General features: G+C 44.8%; 3 protein-coding genes across 3 annotated transcripts; 1 reads left to right on the top strand and 2 right to left on the bottom strand.

The window, feature by feature from the left end:
- Positions 1-3,619: 3,619 nt before the first annotated feature.
- LOC147960893 (late embryogenesis abundant protein 46-like) lies at positions 3,620-4,306 on the bottom strand. The gene has a single exon (XM_087537438.1). The coding sequence runs from the start codon at positions 4,265-4,267 to the stop codon at positions 3,758-3,760; it is 510 nt and encodes a 169-aa protein (XP_087393564.1). The 5' UTR covers positions 4,268-4,306; the 3' UTR covers positions 3,620-3,757.
- Positions 4,307-4,642: 336 nt separating this feature from the next.
- Positions 4,643-13,397, bottom strand: LOC125529457 (putative cadmium/zinc-transporting ATPase HMA1, chloroplastic). Its single transcript, XM_048693865.2, has 13 exons — positions 12,753-13,397; positions 11,909-12,059; positions 11,630-11,814; positions 11,256-11,402; positions 10,576-10,771; positions 10,311-10,423; positions 9,481-9,719; positions 8,493-8,598; positions 7,617-7,781; positions 6,903-7,119; positions 6,257-6,444; positions 6,087-6,173; positions 4,643-5,370 (listed from the first exon to the last, which is right to left on the bottom strand). The coding sequence occupies exons 1-13, from the start codon at positions 13,281-13,283 to the stop codon at positions 5,191-5,193; spliced, it is 2,505 nt and encodes an 834-aa protein (XP_048549822.2). The 5' UTR covers positions 13,284-13,397; the 3' UTR covers positions 4,643-5,190.
- A 5,376-nt stretch (positions 13,398-18,773) lies between these two features.
- Positions 18,774-20,710, top strand: LOC125532029 (uncharacterized). Its single transcript, XM_087536469.1, has 3 exons — positions 18,774-19,484; positions 19,651-19,945; positions 20,562-20,710. Exons 1-3 carry the CDS (start codon positions 18,987-18,989, stop codon positions 20,600-20,602), a joined length of 834 nt encoding a protein of 277 aa, XP_087392595.1. The 5' UTR covers positions 18,774-18,986; the 3' UTR covers positions 20,603-20,710.
- Positions 20,711-22,091: the final 1,381 nt, after the last annotated feature.

Raw genomic sequence — 22,091 nt, 5'->3', positions numbered from 1 at the left:
CCCCCCCCTTTAGTCCCGGTTCTTATACGAACCGGCACTAAAGGCCCTTCACGTGGCCGCTGCGTGGAGGTCCACCTTTAGTCCCGTTGGTAACACCAATCGGTACTAAAGGAGATTTCATGATTTTTTTTTGAATTTTTTTCCGAATTTTCAAATTTCTGAATCATTTTAACCTCTTATCTCTAATCACCCCTCGTCACTGCTCAATTTAACCTCTAATCTCTAATCACCCCTCATCATTCCAAATCATTTAACTTCCCAGACGGTCACCCATCCTCTCACTACCCCAGCCTGAGCATGCTTAACTTTCGGGTTCTATTCTTCCTCGTTTCCAAGTCTGCACATGTTGTTTTTCTGACAATAGTAAGATGTCAATCCTATTAATTCTCAGGAGTTTAGCTTGAGCATGAAGTCACAATTTCACTGTTTGAGTTTGAAACTATCGTTCTAAAAAATAATAATTATTTAGTAACACTAATATTTCTTGAATAAGTAGTTTGACCATTGTTTGACCACAGTTTGACCGGATTTGACCAAAATTCAAAAAAACTGAAATAATTATTTTGTAACACTAATATTCTTGAATGATTATTTAGTAACACTAATACTTCTTGAATAAGTAGTTTGACCAGATTTAACAAAAATTCAAAAAAACTGAAATTTGAGCATAACCTTTTCCCTTTTAGAATTTGAGGATTCTAAAAATTTGCAAACAGGCTGTAGGCTGTCAAAATCGGATGCGGATTTTCATGCTGAACATTTTGATATATTATATATTTTTTTCTGACATAGTATGCAAAAGTTATAGCCGTTTTACATTTTCCCTATACTTTTTGCAAAACATGTCCAAATTGAAGTTTTTAAATTTTCCTAACTAGTAGATGTAGTAACATAACTACATCTCAAAGGGTTTTAACTTTTGAAGTTTTTATCATTTTCTTTTGCTTTTTACAAAACTGAAAAGGCGATACACACCGGGGGGTAGAATTTGAAAAGTACACCATTAGTACCGGTTCGTGGCACCAACCGGTACTAAAGGTCTACCTTTAGTACCGGTTGGTGCCACCAACTGGTACTAATGCCTCAACCTCATTTGTTCCGGTTGGTGGCTCGAACCGGGACTAAAGGTCTAACCTTTAGTACCGGTTCGTGCCACGAACAAGTACTAATGGGCATCGCACCCGTTAGTCCCGGTTCGTGGCACCAACCGGGACTAAAGGTCCCATTTGAACCGGGACTAATGCTTGTATGGTGCCCTAGCCGCTCGAACCGGAACTAATGCTCACATTAGTCCCGGTTCGTAATGCAACCGGGATTAATGCTTTTTTCTGACCGAACCAAATCCTTGTTTTCTACTAATGTATGTGTTGCATAAGGGCTCTGGAATATGTCTTCGTGGATTGCCTTACGCCGGGAGCTCCAGATTGCCCACAAAGTTACTATCAACGTGGTGAACTTGTCCTCTGGCAGTTCTTCGTGCATTGTAAATAACCAATTCTTTGCACTTGGGTCCTGGTTGCGGTACATGTGTTCCACCATCGTCTCGTTGGACAGTGCTGATATGACAAGAAAGGGTTTTCCCCGCTTTATATTATATAAAGCAACCATCACCACATAACAACCGAGACACCGATACAGACACACGCCACCACCACACACGACACACACACCCAAGGCAAGATATAAAGGTGTCAGGCACCGACACACCACCCCACCGACAACCAAGCAAACTACAGATGTGCGAAAAGGACCGCTTGGTGCCGACGGGAACCTCCACCATGAGCAACCACAACAGAAGGTGAGGCGGACCACAACGACGCTAGGACTCCAAAACAATGCCTCTCCCAGAAAGGTACAACCACAAATAGCCGCCATCGCCCGATCCCAAAGATCAGGTTTTCAGCTGAAGCAAGACGGACGGAATGGGAACATCACGACCAAGGCTTTGGGCTCAGACTTGCCCTCCACCCTAACATGTATCCAGTCTCGGATGTCAAGCTATTTTTATTAACATATGGATACACTTTCCTTATAGCTGAGGTTTGTTCAAGTCGGATAGACCCACAAAATGTCCCAGCGGCAACCTTTGACATGGCCATCATAGACCAGCCAAATTGTGCACGTGCCAAACTGAATACTGAAAGCTACGCATGTGAAGGTCAAAGCTACTGCATGAATATATCATTTGGACAAGGATACAAGTGTCAGTGCCCACATCAAGGCAATCCTTACATTATGGATGGCTGCAAATGAGTGCCTCTTCCCAGTGTCGGCCCTAGGTCGTGGCAAAAGTTGCGGCGGCCTTGGGCCCATCTTAAATAAGGGTACAATATATCTACATACTTAAATAAAATGCAAAAAAATTATGTCGTTTATCTAAATGTAGATGGTTATGTACGTAGTGATGAATGAGTTTCCTATTGGGATGATAAACACAAGTGACCCGTCAACTGGGATGAATATATGTGACGGTTATGTATGTAGATATCCCAATGTGACGGTTATGTATGTATGCCCGCGAAGTCATGATCATCACATTGGGATGATAAACACAAGTGACCCGTCAACTTAAGCATTGGACATCTGAAAATTATCTTTCGGATGTAAGGCACGAAGAATCAAACAAATGTGAAATATTATTCTTTCCTTATATTCATTGAAAAAGTAGGACTACCACGAGCATTAAACGTTCATACCCATTGTTCTCAATTTGACGAAGTACAACCATTAGTGTGAACCAATCAGATAACTGTTGGAATTATCATCCCGCATTATGCTACCAAAAATGATCATTAAAGGTAACTGTGGTACACAGTTTGATATCCCAAAATTTTGAGATTTTTGAAATTTCATGATATATTTCAAAATGCTATTTTCATATAGGGGTGTGTGGCACACAGGAGTCCAATGCATTTTTTCCACATATTTGCCTTTCTTCTAGCGCGTTTTGTTAAATTTGACCTGTACAGTCATGTGTGCACATCACCTAGCCACGGTTGAGGCATGTAAAGTATGTACGTGCACAGATGTGAATTCTTCAGAGGCACGGGACGGGCATGTCGTCTTCGGAGGCAACATTACAGCCAAGCTGCTTCCCCTGGAAAGGCACAGGCGTGAAGCAGACGTGAAGCATCTACAGTCATGTGTGCGCGACACTAGCCAAGTCGTCTTCGGAGGCGACGTTACATCCAAGCTGCTTCACCTGACCTGAAAAGGCACAGTCGTGAAGCATCTGCAGTCACGTGTGTGCAGCACTTAACCACAGTTGAGATTCTCCAAAGTGTGTGCAGCACTAGGCTTTGTTTGGTTGAGCTGCACATTCTGAAAAAGCTGTTGTGGAAAGGCTCAAAGCTGAAAAGTTAGGATACCCAACTTTGAAATTTGCACTAGGGAGAAGCTACAGATTCTCAAAAACTGCTTTAAACATTTACCCCTTTGGTTAGCTTTTGGCTTTTCAAAGTAGAAGTTGGTAAAAAAAAAAGCTGAACCAAATGCAGCCCACGGTTGAGATTCTCCAAAGACACGGGCGAGTGGTCTCCCTTGGGAGTAATGCTACACCTACGTACGTGGTTCGTAGCTACCCGTAGATGTCTAGTAGCATTCTCGGGGAGAGAGGGGATGAGAGGCCGTGAAAAGCGGTCTGATCAACATAGTTTGTCACGGTCGGAAGATAATTATTGCTCTGCTACACTGATGCTGATACACCTGAACCGGATACATACGCATACGCATACATGGCCGTAGTCCTACGGGGGTCTTACTGGTACTGCCCGCCGGTGCCAGTCGCCGGGGCGGCGCCGCCACCGACGCGCGGGTTATGGGCGGCGCTGGGCCTGCCGGTGCCCGTGGCGGCGCCGAGCGGCCGGCTCTCGGCCACGCCGGCCTCGACGCGGCCGCCAACGGGGGCGCCGCCCGGCACAATCCCGGGCGCGCCCTGCGACAGGTGGTACGCCCCGGCGCAGGCCCGCTCCTTGGCGGCGGCGTTGGCGAGCATGGCGTCCCGCTTGACCTCCTCGGCGCCGTGCACGCGCTCCCGCGTCCTCGTCTCGGCCGCCTCCCTCTCGGCGGCGCCGTGCGCCGTGGCCTTGTCCACCTGGCCCTGCAGGGTGGCCCGCGTCTTCTCCAGGCCGGAGCACGCCGAGGCGCCCACGTTCGCCGCCGCCTCCTTGGTGGCCTCCATGGCGCTCCGCCCGGCCTGCATGTCTAGTGGAGGGGCTGCTCGAGCTCCAGCTGTGTGCGCTTTGCAGATTTTAGCGAATGCTATCATTCAATTCAACTGGTTAGTTGGGAAGATGTGGCGAGGCTGCGGACGGATTTATAGCCGGCTCCGTTGTCGGCAGCGGCGATGCATGGGGTGGCGACACGTGCGTGGTGTACACGAAGAAGCATTTCTCTTTCTCACGCAGGCTGGTGTCGTGGCGGGCTGTGGTTTGGCTCTTGGTCGACCAAGATGCTTCAGGTCGGCGATGGGGATCTGCTGCCGACACGTGCACTGCCAACATGGTGGCGTGGCACCCAGGAAAGAGGCTTCTTCACGCGTGGCTCCACCACGAGCATTTTCGAGGTCTAATTTGAGACTTTGCCTGCATCCATGTCACTGACGATCAATGAATTTGAATCATTATTTTTAGTGAATTGCCAATTCAAAGTAACCTCACAGATAATTTATTGGTCCCGCTTGGGAGCTTGGAGTTCCAAGTTTCAAGCTTCAGCATGATGCTCAACAATGGTGTTCGATAACTACAACACATCTGCAGTTGCAATATTTGCCTTACAGGATGAAATGATCGTCACTTGGTCAGAGTACAGACGCAACCCCTTTTGTACTTAGTTGCCTGAGCGTTCGGCACAGATTTGCCGTGTAACCTTCTTTGCCTCCAGAATACACCGAACCCGACATGCCCACGGACCACGGACAATGATGAACGACTCGAGTAACTCACTACACAGTAGCTTCTCTTGGCAACAGATAAACCCTTCTACCCGATGCACTGGACCAAACAAGCCTCAGCGAACAGTTCGATTACAGGATGCTTGGCACTGCTATGAACACAGCATGAAACGAGGCATGTTTTCTTTACAAGGTGGTGCTACGAGTACAGCCTATAAAAATCAGGTCAGGAACCTGTCACCCTAAACGCCCCACGGCTCATGCCATGAAATTACAAAGATAACAGCCGCTATACATGTCTACAAAGGAACGGTACTAGCTGAGCAATCTGAGGAGGAGCTATTCAACTTTGCCGAGACGTAGTTTTTTAGGCTGTGGACGAGCTGTCGGATGTCATCTGCCCAAGACCATGTTGGGGGGTTGAGAGCTCGTATTGAGTTCAAGCAAACGAGAAGGGTTCCTCCTTCATGGAGAAGAACCTGAAATTTGGACAAAATGTGTAAACAGCAACAAATAACACAATAATGATGAAGTATGTGCACACGCTATGGGAGTTGGAGAGATTCTTATAGGTAAAATGTCCCTTTGCTCGCAAGTAATCCCGAGTTCTTAACTGTATAAGCTCCACTTTTAATTTCGTATGGTAGGTAGATTCTTTATGTACAAGATCAATCAACTGGTGTTTTACTCACAGTAAACACATCCCAACATGATAGACATATCAAAGACCACGTAGACATCGCAGAAATAGATCACAAAAAAAGCCTGTGAATCAAGAGCTTTAACATATACTCCTTTGTAAAGTAATATAAGATCGTTTAGATCACTAAAGAGAGGGAGTACATAACTCTGGAAAATCTGGTTTAAAAATCAAAGACTCAGCATATTTGTGTTCACTACGACCATGTACTCTAACCCATATTAAATATCCAGGTATTTTTGTTCCAATCAACCTCTCAATTTATCCGCCAGAATCAAGTTAACTGGTTTTGTTCACAAATAACAACAATACGATGATGCTCGTCCAGCCAAAACATGTACCACTTCACTATCAATATAAAATGACCATATTTTCACCCCTATACTTTCAACTCATAGTATGCCACACAGATTGTTAGCCTCAGGTCATTGGCAAGTGGTCATCAAATCTGCTAGATGCATCAATAAGTTATTATGCAAGGAATAATGAACTTACCGTCAACCAAAGAGGAAGAAATCCCAAGACAGAAGGAAGTGCAGCAAAAACAATACAGGTTAAGGCAAGAGCTACGCTTTGCTTCACCTGTAAGGATGAACCTCAAAATTGTAAGAACCAGCAATATTGTATCTATAAGTGTTCCACACTGAGCTCACAAGAGACATTACCAATGAAGTTGTTTGACGAGCTTTAGCGATACAAAATGGCACCACACATAAATTATCCTGCAACAACAGAACATCTGCAACAGCTACCGCTGTTGCACTGGCGCGTTGTGCTAGAACAATACCGACTGTTGCAGCTGCAAGAGCTGGTGCATCATTTATACCATCACCAACCATTATTAAACCTCCACCTGAAAATAAATGCAAAGGTACATAATGATTAGCCATCAGAAGTAATTTCCCTTGGGCCAAATAGTGAGCATATGGTGATATGACTGCAAGCAGAAACTTCTATGACAAAAAATTGGGCTGACAAAATGTAGAGTAGGTTGTAGATCACAAAAAATTGGGCTGACAAAATACGCAATAAACAGAGTTAAGTATGGGAAAAAAGTGCTGAGGACCTGAGGTGGTAGTTGGTAGCTTATAGATCACATACAATAGTAACTAGAAATTGGAGGAAAACCATTTAGGCATTTGATCAAGCCATGCAACACGGAAGGAGGTGAAATTGAGTAGAAAGCAAACCATTTTGATTAAGAGGTGGGTGTCCAAGCTAGATATGTCGATAACGGAATAACATATGAAAGGGGAAAAAACTGTTGTAATCATAAAACTGTCATTTGATAGTCACAAGAAACTGAAGTACCTCCCTCCCTTGAAACTGCTTTTACTTTGTTCAACTTGTCCTCTGGCTTTAAAGAGAAGTGAACTTCTTCAATACATACAGCTTTAGCAACTCTCTGAGCACTTGATTCATGATCTCCAGTAAGCATCATGATTCGAAGTTTAGCCTTTTCTCTTAAGGTATATATAACTTCACAGACACCAGTACGGGGTTCATCCTCAAAGTGGAAAAGGGTTACCTGATAAGATTCAGTGGCCAGATAAATAATACATGGAAGGTAAACCTTCAGATAATCAACTTCTATGGTGATTTGGTGGTGATAATACATTCAAATGGACGTAGGCATGTAGCAATAATATTTTGGCAGATTTGTTATGGGTAAAAGGCACTACAGCCTCACCGAACTTCTCATATATAGACTGACTTATGTTTTCGTTTCTGCTTTGCTCTCCCAGTATATACCATAACCAAACCAGCCAAATGAAGAAAATAGTGTTCGACAAATCACACTTTATTATTGATGTGGAGCAACATATGAGCTTAGATTACAGTAAGTAGTCCACCTTCATTCCAAAACAGTTCTCAAGCCTGAATTAACTTATCAATTAACATAATTATTATATATGAATGCTTACATGAAACATCCCAAACAAATAAATGTGCAGCAGCATAAAAGGACATCAAAAGGCAAGGGGAAAAGACATACTTATATGAGAAGATTTTTTCCTAACTCACCTTTTTATCAACTGAGAGAGCAGCTTGGACAAATTCAGGACCAAATGCAGAACACTTTACTGCCTCTTTTATTTGTTCAGATTCACCATAAGATCTGTATAGTGAAGAAATATATTCCACGGAACCGATAGATGCCTTAGCAAACTCATTTTCATTGTCTTTTGCCTGTAATAGAAATAGATGAGTGCCAACCTAACATACCAAGATCCAAGTTCTCTTATGCTTCGTACTGACCAAACAGCATAATGAGTAAATAGGGATGTAATGAGTACGTGTTGCTTATAGTAAATGAAAGATCAATGGCATTTTTCAATAGAACACTTCAACCTCTTCCACTCTTGCCTTTTCACCCAAATGAGATGATTAAACCAATTTGATCTACACCATCCAAACTTGATACATCATCTCATTATCCTGTTTTAAGGGTGCTCCTTTCATGATATAATTATGCAATTCAGCTAATACTACAAAACAAACCATCCAGCCAAGTAACTTCATTTTTCTAAAACCAATCTCATTTATGAACCTTCACGACACCAAACAATGACTAGGACCAATTCTAGAAAGCATGAGAAATCCCAAAAAAAAATCACATATGCGCGATATCGATTTCAACATTAACCTCGTCATATTTAAATTTAGAAAATACTCCCAAAATAATAATAATAATCCCTGCAAATTAAGCATATTCACAATGGTTTCCATATTCCAAAATAATGAACATCACCACAGAGATACGGTGGCCAACCCTGCCTGACCACTGTGGGAGTCAAGCCTACAATAATAATGTGCGAACATAAAATTCTTCCTTGATATATCTACCAATTTCCGTATAACTTTGCTGGTTGAAATATATAGTATCTAACTTACACATACCTTTATGCCACTCAAAGTAGCAACAACTCCTCTACCAGGTAAGCTCTCAAAACTCTCAACAGCAACCACTGGGAGGTCTCTCCCAACAGAGTGTTTTAAAACTGCCCTGTGAATCATACAATCAATATCAACTTACTGCTATAAATTATTCTACAAGCAATCATAACATACACAAGACGAGGACATAAATTAAACATTATGATCTTGAACATAAAGCTTAAAATAGTGGCAGGAGACAAGAAAGTTTACACCAAGTTTAAGGGCATATGATAAAATTCTTGTTGGCACCTCATATATAAGCTAATGAAAATCAAGCATGGTACACACTATATTAAGATTGAAAGAATTCATCACCACTGATTAGCAGTTGACTCGTACCACTTTTTTCAACTTGTGGACTCGTAGCACTTAAGGGACAGACTAGTCAAACATATCTTTCTACACAACTATAATTAGAAAATACGTAAACAGAAACGTGTTGCATATTTGCATTCTTTCTTTTTTGGCAAGCATATATTTAAATTCCACATTGAGAAAACCACAACATCATTTTTAAAGTACACTAATAGACAATAGCAGAACATGGGAGATTAATTTGTACTCCCTCTGTAAACTAATATAAGATATTTTAGATCACTACTTAGTGATCTAAAAGATCTTATACTCCGGTATTAGTTTACAGAGGAAGTACACTGAATACTAAAGTAATTACTGATAAATAATTAATTTAAAATGAACTAGCAGATTTCTTTGGTCAAACACTCTGGTGAAAATCTGGCTAGCAGCAGTATTGGCCTGGATGGCTTGATTGGATATAAATTCAATGCAGGTATAGTAATTATCAATACATTTGACCCAAGGGAACTAGACCCAAGCCATTCATAGCATGTGTATGTCCAAGGGTTGCAAACTTCTAATCATAATGATGCATGCAAATAAAATAAAATAAATAAATATGGCCTTTGGGAAAATTATCTATTTTCCTCACCTTCCAATAGGATGGGTTGTTCCTTTCTCCATAGCTGCAGCAACAGCTAGAGCTTCACTTTCACAGTTCGGAGTACAGCAAGAAGGGTCAACACCATTACTTGCATCCAAATGTCCATGAATGGGCTCGATTGCTTTGCACATAAGCTTCCCAGTTGTTAATGTGCCTGTCTTGTCAAAAGCAATAGACTGACAAGAAGAAAGGGCATCTAAGACATGCCCACCTTTCAATAAAATTCCCTACAGAGGAACAAAGAAGAGAATAATTCCACTATCACACTCCAGAAGAAGGTTCATTCAAGAAACGGGAGCACGGGTCATAGTAAATGCTACAACCAAGATACCACAGTTTGATAAGATGGGCTTGAAGTAATACTCCCTCCGTTCCTAAATATAAGTCTTTTTAGAGATTTCAATACGGACTACATACGGATGTATATAGACATATTTTAGAGTGTAGATTCACTCATTTCGCTCCATATGTAGTCCGTATTGGAATCTCTAGAAAGACTTATATTTAGGAATGGAGGGAGTGACTGCTATCTTCCCATGCACACATTTATGTCAGAAGGAAGCAGTACACAGCAACAGCACTAATATAGTTGTAGAACAACAAACAATTCAGATTAATATGCTCTTATCTCTCACAGCCCTTGTGCACATAACCATAAAACAGAAAAATGAGTCCAAAATATCCCAGTAAAATACTGATAAAAATTAGAATAAACAACTAGATGATGTCACAAAATTTAGAGGTTGAAAAGGCACTGCTTATACCAACTGAAGAGAATAATCAATAAACTTAAGAAAGTTGAAACTTTCAGACAGTACCTTACTTGCAAGAGAACTGATTGCAGTGGCATATGCTAATGGAGCTACTGCCAATGCACACGGAGATGCAGCCACCATAAGTCCTAATCCACGGTAAATTGAACCCCTACAAACTAAAGAAAATGTCAGAGCACAGAAAGCTCAATCCTAGAGCCCAGTGCATCAGTTCAGTACAAATTGCCAAATCATCAGTACTAAGCTTTCTGAAGCATGAAGTATTTGTAATAACACCAACACAGCATGTCATGTGGCCTTAGGGGAATACCTGAGTTACCGAAAAAGGGCCAATTAAAGAGGAATGGTCCCAGTAGTGCAACAGCCAAAGACAGAGCCACGACAACTTTGCTATAATGCTCCCCAAACTCATCCAACCATCTTTGCAACTTTGGCTTGTTTAGCTGGCCCTCTTCAGTCAGCTGGACAATTCTGTTGAGTGTTGAATCCTCCCATGATTTGGTCACCTAGAACAAAGGTAACTGAATAAGAGCATGAAGAGGTAACATTCTGGAAGGACACACGCCAAACATAATGTACGCCACTAACTTAATGCTATGTTAGGAGAAAAAGGAATAGCAAATTTGTTGCTGGTAACTGCCAACAAATACTATTAGGTTTGTCCATTATGTAAAAATTAATTAGGTTTGTTTCTTGTTTTCCACAATATCATAGAATGATGTTTCCTGTCAGTCTGGAATGGTTTCATCTCATCAAGATGGCTATGCAGCACCAACCATGACTAGCAAGTTAAATATTACAGGCCTGCTATTAAATAACTGCAATCATGTTTGTGTGTGAGCAGTATAGCAGTGCATACACATCCTAATATCCTATTTACGAGAATAAAGCAGGATAAGAAAATGAAGCATCTCAGGATTAGTGAACAAAACGAGCAAAGAAAAATGAACTTGGAAAAGGTCTCTTTGCTGAAAAAAGAAAAGGCCTAACCTTTACAATCATCATTCCTTCCAAATTCCTGGCTCCACCTGGTATAGCATCCCCCACTGTTCTCTCAACAGGTTTTGTTTCACCAGTGAGGTGTTCTATGGTGATTGTGGATGATCCTTGGTAAACTTCTCCATCAACAGGCACAGCCTAATGAATAGAAGAACTGCGCCACAATGAGATAAAATTCCCAACGAACTAGACTAGACAAATAGCATCTACATGAAAAAGGAATAGAAGATAGGATATAGCATTATGCTCAGTTAGTAACATCCAATTGAAAGAAAGACAATAACAATGTGATGATCGTGAAGAGACTATGAAATGAACAAAGAAAAATAGGAATACAGGGAGTTTTAAATAAACAAACAACACACCTCACCAGCTCTGACCAAAATATGAGAACCCACTTCAAGGTCATGCACAGGAACTTTTGCATAATTTAGATTTGAAAAGTGTGCCGACTCGTCTCCACTTGTTTCTAACAACAGTGCAAATTCTGGATGATTTTCCTTAAGTTCCCTCACATCATACATTGACTTGCTTGTAAAGTACTCTTCAGCTATAAGAAATAACGACAAAAGAGAAAACTATCAGTGAATACATAAACATGAGCCAAAATGGGGAGAATTTCGAAGAGCGTCACAAATATGTACCAATATGAGCTAAGTTAAACATTGCAAGAAGTAAACCACCCTCCAATGAGTTTCCCATAAATATAGAAGCAAATGCTGCAAGAGCCATAAGTACATGGATATTTATTTTGCCATCTGCAATATCTACAAGAGCATCAAGTGCTGCAGAAACCTACAATGGAAACAGGAAAAATGTCACATAAGCATTCCACAGACAAGCAATCTCAAAGCAATGAACATCTGTTTTTTCTGTATTAAGGAGCAGAGCAAGCATAGCACTTCCCTGTTCAATGGAATGTAGCTAGAACGATTTTCTTCGCAAATAGTGGTTCTAATTGTAACAAACCACTATAGAAGAGATTTCTGAAGTTTGGACATGAAATTTTCCATGGTGTGCATTATTAGCGAGTAATTGAATATACCTCCTCATTTTCAATTTTTATTTTGTGTTTCTGCGTTGGTCTGCAGTCTGCTGGTAGACCTGATATGCAGCCTGCACTAGATATTACCCCCAAACCAGTACTACAGCAGTGTGAAAGTTTTAACTCAGCTGTTCAGAAGTTTAGTTGAATTCACACTGGTCAATTCTATCAGCTTGAACAAGAGCCTTAAGGTTCCGTACTGGTACCGAATTAGCAGTTCCTCCATGATCTCTTAAGAGCAAATTTCTCAACAAAATTCAATGTTATGAAATGAAAGCATTCACTAAAACTTCCTCTAATGAACAAAATCCTCAGAATATGCTTAGAAGTCAATTGAAGTCACAACGGCATGGTTCTAACTAGATTGGCATTGGTACTTCAACTGCTCCTATGTACTCCTAACTTATAGAAACTAATAGCTGGGAAGCGTCAGCGGATCTTACCCCGACAAGAGGGAAGGCGATGGCGATGAGCGCGGCCGGCAGGCGCCCGACCGAGTTGAGCAGCGGGACGTGCGGGCAGACGGCGGCCATCAGGAGAAGGCCGAGGGAGATGCAGCAGAGCTGCAGGTGCTCCCGCAGCGCGTCAGCGACGTCCGCCCACCCGATCGCCCTCGCCATCCGCATGACCGCCGCGCCCCCGCCTCCCCCGTGCACGTCCGCCCCGCCGTGGCCGTGGCCGTGTCCATGGTGCCCGTGGCCATGGCCGTGCCCGTGTCCATGGTGATTGTGGTGGTGGTGATGGTGGTGGTCGCCGTGGGCGCGGGGGGTGAAGAGCAGGGAGCGGCGCGAGGCGAGGAGGAGCGGGGGTTTGGGGGCCAAGGACAGCGACGCGGAGGGCAGGTGGGGGGCGCGGCGGCGGCGGAGGTGGGGGAAGGGAGGGGGCCTCGAGACGCGGAGGAGGTGCGCGGGGCGCGGGGCGGAGGAGGAGCACGCGGCGGAGGAGCACGCGGCGGAGGCGGTGAGGAACTGCATCGCTGCTCGCGGCGCGGCACGGCGGGGGATCGCGGCGGCGGGGCCGAGGGGCGTGTGCCGTGTGGTGGTGGTGGTGGACTAGTGGTGGTGGTGAGCAGCTCGGGGGAGGGGGGGAGGAGGAGGAGGTGGGCTGGTCCACGGCTCGGCCTTGGACTTTTGCACCGCGGGGCGTGTGGACGACGGGGACGCTGCGAGCCGGACGATGGCAACACTGTCGTCACGGTGTCGACGGGTGACCCCGACCGTCGATTCTCCGAGCTCAAGTGGCACAATTTGGGGGGTGATCAAGGAGATTCGGTGCTGAAATTCGAAAATTAAGAATTTTTATTTTGTTCAACCCCCTCAACAAAAATGTTTAGCTTAAATTCATGCATAAGCAACTACTCCCTCCGTTTCTAAATATAAGTCAAGTGATCAGAGCGGAAAACAACTAATACACAAGTTGAATGAAAACATCCTCACCTCCTCACTTCCACCCCTCAACGCATCGGCACATGTGCCTCTACTTCCGCTTATGTATTGGAATTATTCATTCTATTGCACATGTAATCGTATGACAGCCTCTTTTGGTCTTCTACATCCATTATCTTTGTGTTAATATTAGCTTGTGTTTACTGTTTCATGCAGTACTACTAAGCCGCCCTGATAAAATACTAGATATAGTCTTGATAAAGGGCGTACAGAGTATGTCTTGATATTTGACATCGCTTAAAAATGATGGGATTATCAAAGAGCTCGAAAATAAACACCTCATCATGGTCATGCTCGGAGTCAACTGCCTCATATTACTTATCGAATTCATCAACCATTGGACTTTGTTAGGTAGTCTTATAAATTGAATTCATCCCATGTTGATATGTCAAGTAGTTAAACGTCTTGGAAGATTGCAATACCAATTCATCCTATGTAGTTCAGCTTCGTGGAATGCTTGTCGGTTCACGATAGGGATGCAAAGAGTACGAAATGTCTTCTCACATTGGACGTCCCTCAGCACCATACCAGCACCTACCTTGTCGTCCGCTGACAAAAAAAAACATCAGTATTCAACTTAATCCATCCCATTGATGGCAGCGACCAATTGAGACGAGACTCAACACTCACTATTGCATGTGCAGTTGTGGTAATTTGATCATAGGAGACAACCCTTTTCCCTTTAGCATGATCAACCAATTGATTCAACTTGATGTCAATGAGGGAATCAAGGTAGCTGCATAAGAAGCTGCAAGAGGATCCCAACGATGAGGTTGGTTTGTTATCCACCATTTCATTACGATTATGCCAATAGCGCCATAGGGTCATTAGAAGCATACAACGATCAATACTAGATAATGGATCCATAACTTGCAATAACCTTCTAGTTCTTGTATTTTGAAGATCAATGAGTATTGGAATACTCCACACTTCTGGCACCTTCGCCCATGATTGCACCTCCAGGGGGCATCTGCAAAGACAATGAAGGTATGTTCTAGAGAAAATTTCTTATTTGACACTGTCTTAAAATTTGGTTCCTTATTTGACACTGAAAAAGTTTTTCTTCCCTATTTGACACTAGTCCTAAATTTTATTCCCTATACAACATTTCCGTCCATTTTGAGCCTAAATGACACCTGAAAAGACGATTTTGCCCCTCATGCGGTATGTGTGTTCACGTGTGTGTGTTGTTGCGTGTGTGGGTGCATGCGCACATATGTGCTGCTGCTGCATGTGTGTGTGTGCATGTGTGCCGTTGCGTGTGTGTTTGCTACTACGTGTGTACGTGCGCGCGTGTGTGTGTGCTGTTGCGTGCCTATGTGCTGCCTGCGTGTGTGTGCGCGTGCATGTGTGTTGCTGCGTGTGTGTGCGCGTGCATGTGTGTTGCTGCGTGTGTGTGTGTGCACGTGCGCGTGCGTGTTATTGTGTGTGTGTTGGTGCATGTATATGTGTTGCTGCGTGTGTGCTCCTGCCCTCGCACTGGTGATGCATGTGTGCGCTATTGTCCCCCACACACATACCACATGAGGGGCAAAAGAGTCTTTTCAGATGTCATTTAGGCTCAAAATGAACGGAAATGTCATATAGGAAATAAAATTTAGAACTTGTGTCAAATAGGGAAGAAATTTTTTTCCAGTGTGAAATAAGGAAGCAGATTTTAAGGTAGTATCAAATAAGAAATTTCTCTATATTCTAATTATCTGCTACATATCCAATAAATGTCTGGATTTTTAAGCCATCTTTTGTGCTTATTTTGCCAGGTTGGGAGTGAATTCGGTGCAACCCTTGAAACAACATTTTGAACGGTTGGTGGCACATTGCATGCCAAGATCAACTTCCAACAAGAGTGTCATCCATCATGAACTGAGCTTGATGCAACCTCACGGTCCCGATTGGCCTCCTCAGACGCAAATCATCCATTGTTGCATGTGAAGTTGTGGTCATTTGATCATAGTCGTGGGGGTTCACTTGATGTAAAGAGTACGAACAATTGAAGAACACATCTGCAATTCCACAACTAGAACGTAAATTCATTTGACAAAACATGTATTACTGCATCACCTATACAAATTTATCCTCAAGGTGCCACCAATTAAAGAAAAGCCTATTCGGCATATATATTCCGGTGGAATAATTAAAGGGTGGGAGTGGACAAATGGAGAGCAGCGATAGCCCATAATGGAATTGAAGGATGGAGGCCACTAGTACGGTGGTCGACGTGAGGAGGGTGTCATCGACCGTGGGAAGCTGCACCGTGCTGTTGGATGCCGCGAGCCAAGCCTGCCTCTTAGCGTGCCTTCATGTGTTGTTTGAGGGCTATCGTCTCGGAGGGGCTGCCGCAAGGATGAGGACTGCTTTGGTAGGCCAAGTCATGGAGGAATCACACCGCTGTAGACCCCATCGCCGCCAAGTAGTAGGGTCGTGCTTGTGGAGGAGGCATCCCACGGTGAATCATCATCTCCACCAAGGAATTAGGCCACGCGCATGCAAAAGGGTAGGAAGGATGGCTAAAAAGAGAGCCCGAATCCTATTTGGTGCCTTCAGCGCCAAATTTTTTAGGCAATTTAGCGTCAAATAGAATGTATTCGAGTACGCAGCGCACACCCCATGACCGAGACAGGGCGGCCCATTGTAGTACTATAGCGATAGTCTTGGTCTTCTCATGTTTTCTAGGACCTTTTTGTTTCCTGTTTCATTTCTGGCCCTTTTAGGTTGGTTGTTGGTCATTTTTTCATTTTCCCTTTTTATTTAATTTTCATGATTTCTTCCTTTTCCAAATTCATGAACTTTTTTTTGAGATTCCTGAAGTTTTTTCAAATTCATAAAATGTTTGCCTCAAATTCATGTTTTTTTAAATATGTGAACTTTTTTAAAAAATGTCAGCTTTTTAAAAATCTGCGACCTTTTGTTTTAAAATCGATCAACATTTTTCAAATCCATGATATTTTTGAAAAAAACGTATTCATGTACATTTTTTTTTTGCAATAAATGAACTTTTTAAAGATCCACAATATTTTTCTGTTGAAAATTTTCAAATAAAAATCAAATTCAAGATTTGTGAACCTTTTTTAATTTACAAATTTATCTGAATTCTTTTTCACAAAAGTCAACCGGTCAACAAGCTGACTTGTCACCCAAACGGACGAAGGACGAGGAGCAATCAAGTGAGCGAACAGCTGGCACAGTTGGGTCAGCCGGCGTGGACGGCATGCGTGAGCGCTGGGTCGGCCACCCGACGTTCGAAGCGCTAAATAGGAGCTCCCGAGAGAGAGACGAGGAGACCTGGATAACTACCGACGAATGCTGAGAGCCCACATAGCAGTCGGACACACCAGCGGGCTAGCAACTTACCAGTGGGGTCCCGTCGTCCCGAGCGATACCCACAGCCCCAACACACCGGGAGCCTTCATTTCATTCTTGAGAAAAATCACACGGGTTTTCCCCTTTGAGACAGAGCCACGTGGATGATTTTTTTGAAGAATATCGCGCTTTATTGATCAAGGATAATAAAGAGAGGGTGCCTCCCGGATATAATTTGGGGTTACTTTTTTTGAATTGAATTATTTGAATTGCTTACCATATGTGTCACATGGGTAATTCGGGTTCCTAGCCCAAAAGCCCGCAAACCCATCTGGGGCCGAAAGGTGAGCAAGGCGACGGCTGCTCAGCCATCTTGAAATAGGGAGTAAATTGCAAAAACCCACCACAATTGAGAACCCTAATTCAAAAAACCATCACCTTTCAGTTTTTTTTTAAAAACCCACCGCCATTGTACTGACAGTTTGCAAAAAACACTGATGGATCGATTAATGCAGTTTAAGTGAAAACCTGACAGATGGGTCCCACTGTCAGGTGCCACGTGACAGGGAAAATTGATGGAACAGACGGACGTTAAGTGACCGGTCAATGGCTCCTCTGCCTCCTTGGCATTTTGCCAAGCAGGTAGCGGGCGCACCAGAGTTGCAGCCCGGTGCGTCCCGCCGGCCGCCCACCTCGTCGGCAGCCGTCGCCCCGGCGCGCCGCCACCTGCTTGACCCGCTGTGACATGTTGCGCTCTGCGCTGGCACTTGCAGCACAAAATCAGGTGTTCGAGCGTGTCGGCATCGCCATCGAGAGCACTCCGCGGTCGACCACACGCAGCCTCCAAACGAACTGTTGCGGCGGCTTCGGGATTCCATTGGGCGTTGTGGATCTTCGAGCAAGTACACATGAATGAGGAAATACATGTCCATGCAAACTTTGCTTCGGAAGCACCTGAATTGGTTCCGGCCAGATGCGTACATACACAAAGCGGACGCCGCCTAATCCGGCGAGGCCGAGCTTCAGCGAGCCCTCGCACATGACCGCTCCGTCGAGTACGATCTCCTGCGCGCCGCGCCTCATCCCGCTTCGGCAAGGCCGAGCTCCAGCGTGCCCGCGCCCCTGCCCGCTCAGCGAGGCCGAGCTCGATTTGATCGGGAGGTCGAGCGCCAGACCTCGCCGTCGCCTCCAGCAGCTTCGCATAAACACCCCGGTGCCGCATGGCATCTTTATGACGAGCCCTGCAACCTCCTACTACTTCCCGTCGTCGCCCTGCTCCGGCAGCAGCCGCCACGCCCCAAGCCATCGTCCTCGAGCTCCCCTGCCACCTCTGCGTCGACTACAAGCTCCTGGTGAGCTCCTCCTTCCCCTTCTCCCGCTCTCCTGTGTCTCTTGGCAAGTACCAGTGGCTGGGACGACGCCGGCGAGGGCACGGTGCGTCCGTGTCGTGAATGAGTGCGTTTGTGTTGACCAGAGGAGGAAGAGGGGTGGCAGTGAGGATGACGGGTGGGCCCTACGCTAGCCTAATATTTGAGTCAAACGGTGTGAGTTGTTTCCATGCCACGTCATCATTTACAGAAGGACCCAGCTGTCAGTTTCCTAATAAAAAGCTCTAATCAACCCATCAGTGTTTTTTGTAAACTGTCAGTACAATGTTGGTGGGTTTTTGAAAAAAATTTGAAAGGCGGTGGTTTTTTGAATTAAGGCCCCCAATTGTGGTGGTTTTTTGCAATTTACTCTGAAATAGGAGTACTTCGCCTTGGCGCGCGAACGTAACCGTCTCGACCAACAGCTTTCGCTTCTCATCTTCTCCCCGTCGCCGGAGCTCCAAGAAACCAAGAAACCACCATCACCATCCCCGCCCCTCCTTCCCCTCTCGGTTTCCCTCTCCACCGCGCGCCTCCGCTCCCCAGAGGCACCGGCCTGCGACCGATGGATCAGTTCCATCACGGCCACCACGTGCGGCTGCGCAACCCCGTGCGCGGCGCGTACCTGCACGCCGACGAGGACGGCCACGGCGTCTCCCTCCACAGCCGCCGGGAGTCGATGAACGTGGCCTGGGCGGTTCATTTGGTCGAGGGTAACCTGCACCTCCACAGCGCCGCCTACGGCCGCTACCTGGCCTCCTCCACGACCGCGCGGGCGCCGCTCGGCCACCGCGGGCTCCGCGTCGAGCAGCGCAACTTCGACTACACGGAGGTGACCAAGCTCGTTTGGCTGGCCGTCCTGTCGGACTCCGGGAACGAGGTCCTGCTCCAGCACTTCAATGGCGGCTTCCTCCGCGCCAACGGGAGGTACCTCCCTTGGATCAACGGCGCCAGCGTCGAGTACATCAGCGACATCCACCACGCCAGCACGATGATGCACTGGGTCGTGGAGCACGTCCCCTCCAGGGACACCATGCCTCCCCTTCCGCCACCTCCGACCGGGGTGAGTGAGCCCGCCATGCCCGCTTTCTTCCCGAATCTGCACGAATTCTTGGCTCTGTTCTTGCCAAATTTGCGCCTTCTTTCTTTGGCTTCCTCATCTCCAATTCGCATTTTGATTGATCTCCTGATGACAATGAGATGGTTCTTTGCGACTCAACTGCATGCAGCTTACCTTCCCCGCCTTCATGGTGCCATCGCGGGTGATCACTTACTCGTGGAGGAGCTACCATGGGGACCTCCTCGTCAACGACTCCATCGTGTTCAGGGGGAGGTCCGTGTTCCGCCTGAGGGAGGAGCTGGCCGGGCGGCTGGCCGTGGGCGCCCTTGCCCTTGCAAACTTGGGCGTCGACGACATCGTCATGTGCCTCCCCACACGTGACGGCCGGCTTTTCCCGCTCCTCGTCGACCTGCCCAACAGCCGCCGGTGCCTCGCCATCGCCATCGCCATCACCGACACGCTTGGTGAGAGCCCCTCCACCATATCCTCAACTTCCTGTTCTTCTCCTTTAATTTGGCAAGAAACTCTTATTTCCTGTAGCAGTCTTGATCTTGTCCGGGTTCTAATTTCAGCTGAGTGCTTGGAAAACAGAGTCTGAAAAAACTTTTGCTGCTAATCTGTTTCAGTTAGGAATCTGAACTGATGTAGGATTATAGACATAGTAAAAGTTGCTGAATCAAACCAGTAGGTGCCCAACAGGCACGACATTATACTAGAAAGAAGGTTGTTTGTTGGGGTGAAAATCATTTCATAATTTAAAAATCCACACTGAACCTTGATATGGAAAACTATTGTGCTTTAATTCAGATGATTCAGTTCTTCAATTTAATACCATATATGCCGTTAGTGGGAAACTTCTGAACTTGAAAACCCAAATCAGTTCGGTCTGCCTAGTTCAGCTTCACAGAGAAGATAATGATTTCTGTTTTTAGCCCACTGTATCTGTTTCGAGTACCTGTGACATCATCTTGTTTTGAGGTTTTGTACACCAGCTTTCCTTTTTTATCTTCTTATTTAAACTTGTCACAGTACCTGTGACACTTCATGCCTAACTGCTTAACTATTTTTCTGCTAATTCAGCCCACGCGGCGCTGCGGTTCGCGGATGTCGATGCAGAGTAGAGAGATACCAGAGCCAGGACCCCTAGCTAGAAGTCGCCTTCAAAAGCATCGCCGCCTCGGATACGATGACATTAGAACCCAGTTCCTTCCGTTGAGATATGGGTTCAGGAAAACCCAGCATTTGTTGTGTTTCTGCTAGCTAAACTTTGGTTTGTTCTCCAGATAGTATATAAGAAACATATTTGAGTTGGCATCACGGTTCTAATATTCAGAAAGTGTTTGAACAATGATGCGGCGACATTAGTCTGTAATGTGTTGACAATGGCCACTAGTTTAATGTTGCTACCTGCATTTCTCTTAGATGAAGCATGTGGTGTTGACAGAGACACAAATGTGATGGTTCTTGCAGTTACTTGAGCACTTGAGTTCCGTTATGCTGCTGAAAGTTTCAGTCCATCAGCAGAAAATGAATTTTGTGTTTTGTCAAAGATCGAATTCTGAAGATGGCGATGCTGATGCGCCCGGACACTCTGCCTCAAGTTTCAGTCATATGCTAATGCACCTATATTTACTCAACTGAAAGCAAAAATTGAAAATGCCGGCGCTTGCTGCCTTTTGCTGCACACCTGGTGTTCCTTGCATTGTATATTTGGTTTAGCATGTTGTAAATCTTCTGAATAACATGTGAACGCAATTTAGGTTTTATCCCATAGCACTATAAGAATGCTAGTTTCTGCAGATTACATTGTTCGCATGCTTTGTACATCAGCTGACTTTTGTTTAATAAAATTAAGAAATTCTTTATCTGCTGCAATAGTTGTATAACAACTTCCGGTAAGCAATTGCGGAGCATCTTTTGCTTGCTTCTTGTTTTTCTCTCACATGTTTGAGTTTGGATGGAACCCAGAAAGGTCGCAGGGGTTGTAAAAGTCGCGTGGATTTCGTCGTCAAATTTTGTGTTCCATTTTCAACAGATTGGCTACAGTCTGGTTGAAACTTTGGACAGTTGAAGGATAGTGTACTTACTAGAAGCGGTTGCGCGCCTTGCCACGCCGTTTTTGGAACAAGTGTTTGTTCAGTATTGGACTGCTTACATTCAAGACTGTAACTTCTATGGACCGGCTTCTTGTGTCGATGTCAGCTCCCTTTGTGATGACATTTTAACCAGGGAAAAGAATATTCGCCTTGTAAACTTATCTGTAATCACTCGACAAAGAACTTACCAACTGTAGCTAGTTTATACTCCCTCCATCCCAAAATAAGTGTCTAAACTTTATACTAACCTTAGTACAAAGTTATAATCAAGTTGAGACACTTATTTTAGGACGGAGGGAGTATTCAGTAATAGAAGCGAGTCACGCTCTATTATACTTATTCTGGAGCAAGCTAGTTTAGAGAATCGACCATAATTTTGTCAACGCCATTCTAGTTCTACAGTACATTCAATAAGATAAATGCACCATCAGAAAACATTAATTTTGCCCCTTAGGCATGTCGGCCAAACATATTGTGCCGCATGGTGCATAGGGGATGGCACCCGCAGGGTATG

This window comes from Triticum urartu, chromosome 7A (genome assembly GCF_056163025.1).
Source record: "Triticum urartu cultivar PI428250 chromosome 7A, HENAU_Tu73, whole genome shotgun sequence".
NCBI lineage: Eukaryota > Viridiplantae > Streptophyta > Magnoliopsida > Poales > Poaceae > Triticum > Triticum urartu.
The sequence above is the reverse complement of the archived record's forward strand: the minus strand, read 5'-3'. Positions and strand labels throughout refer to the sequence as shown.

Coding starts and splice junctions, on each gene's coding strand:
- LOC147960893 (XM_087537438.1), bottom strand. CDS start 4,267: ATGATAGCATTCGCTAAAATCTGCAAAGCGCACACAGCTGGAGCTCGA.
- LOC125529457 (XM_048693865.2), bottom strand. CDS start 13,283: ATGCAGTTCCTCACCGCCTCCGCCGCGTGCTCCTCCGCCGCGTGCTCC. Junction 11,815..11,908: donor GTTTAACTTAGCTCATATTG/GTACATATTTGT, acceptor TATTTCTTATAG/CTGAAGAGTACTTTACAAGC. Junction 10,424..10,575: donor GCCCTTTTTCGGTAACTCAG/GTATTCCCCTAA, acceptor CATTTTCTTTAG/TTTGTAGGGGTTCAATTTAC.
- LOC125532029 (XM_087536469.1), top strand. CDS start 18,987: ATGGATCAGTTCCATCACGGCCACCACGTGCGGCTGCGCAACCCCGTG. Junction 19,485..19,650: donor TTCCGCCACCTCCGACCGGG/GTGAGTGAGCCC, acceptor AACTGCATGCAG/CTTACCTTCCCCGCCTTCAT. Junction 19,946..20,561: donor CGCCATCACCGACACGCTTG/GTGAGAGCCCCT, acceptor CTGCTAATTCAG/CCCACGCGGCGCTGCGGTTC.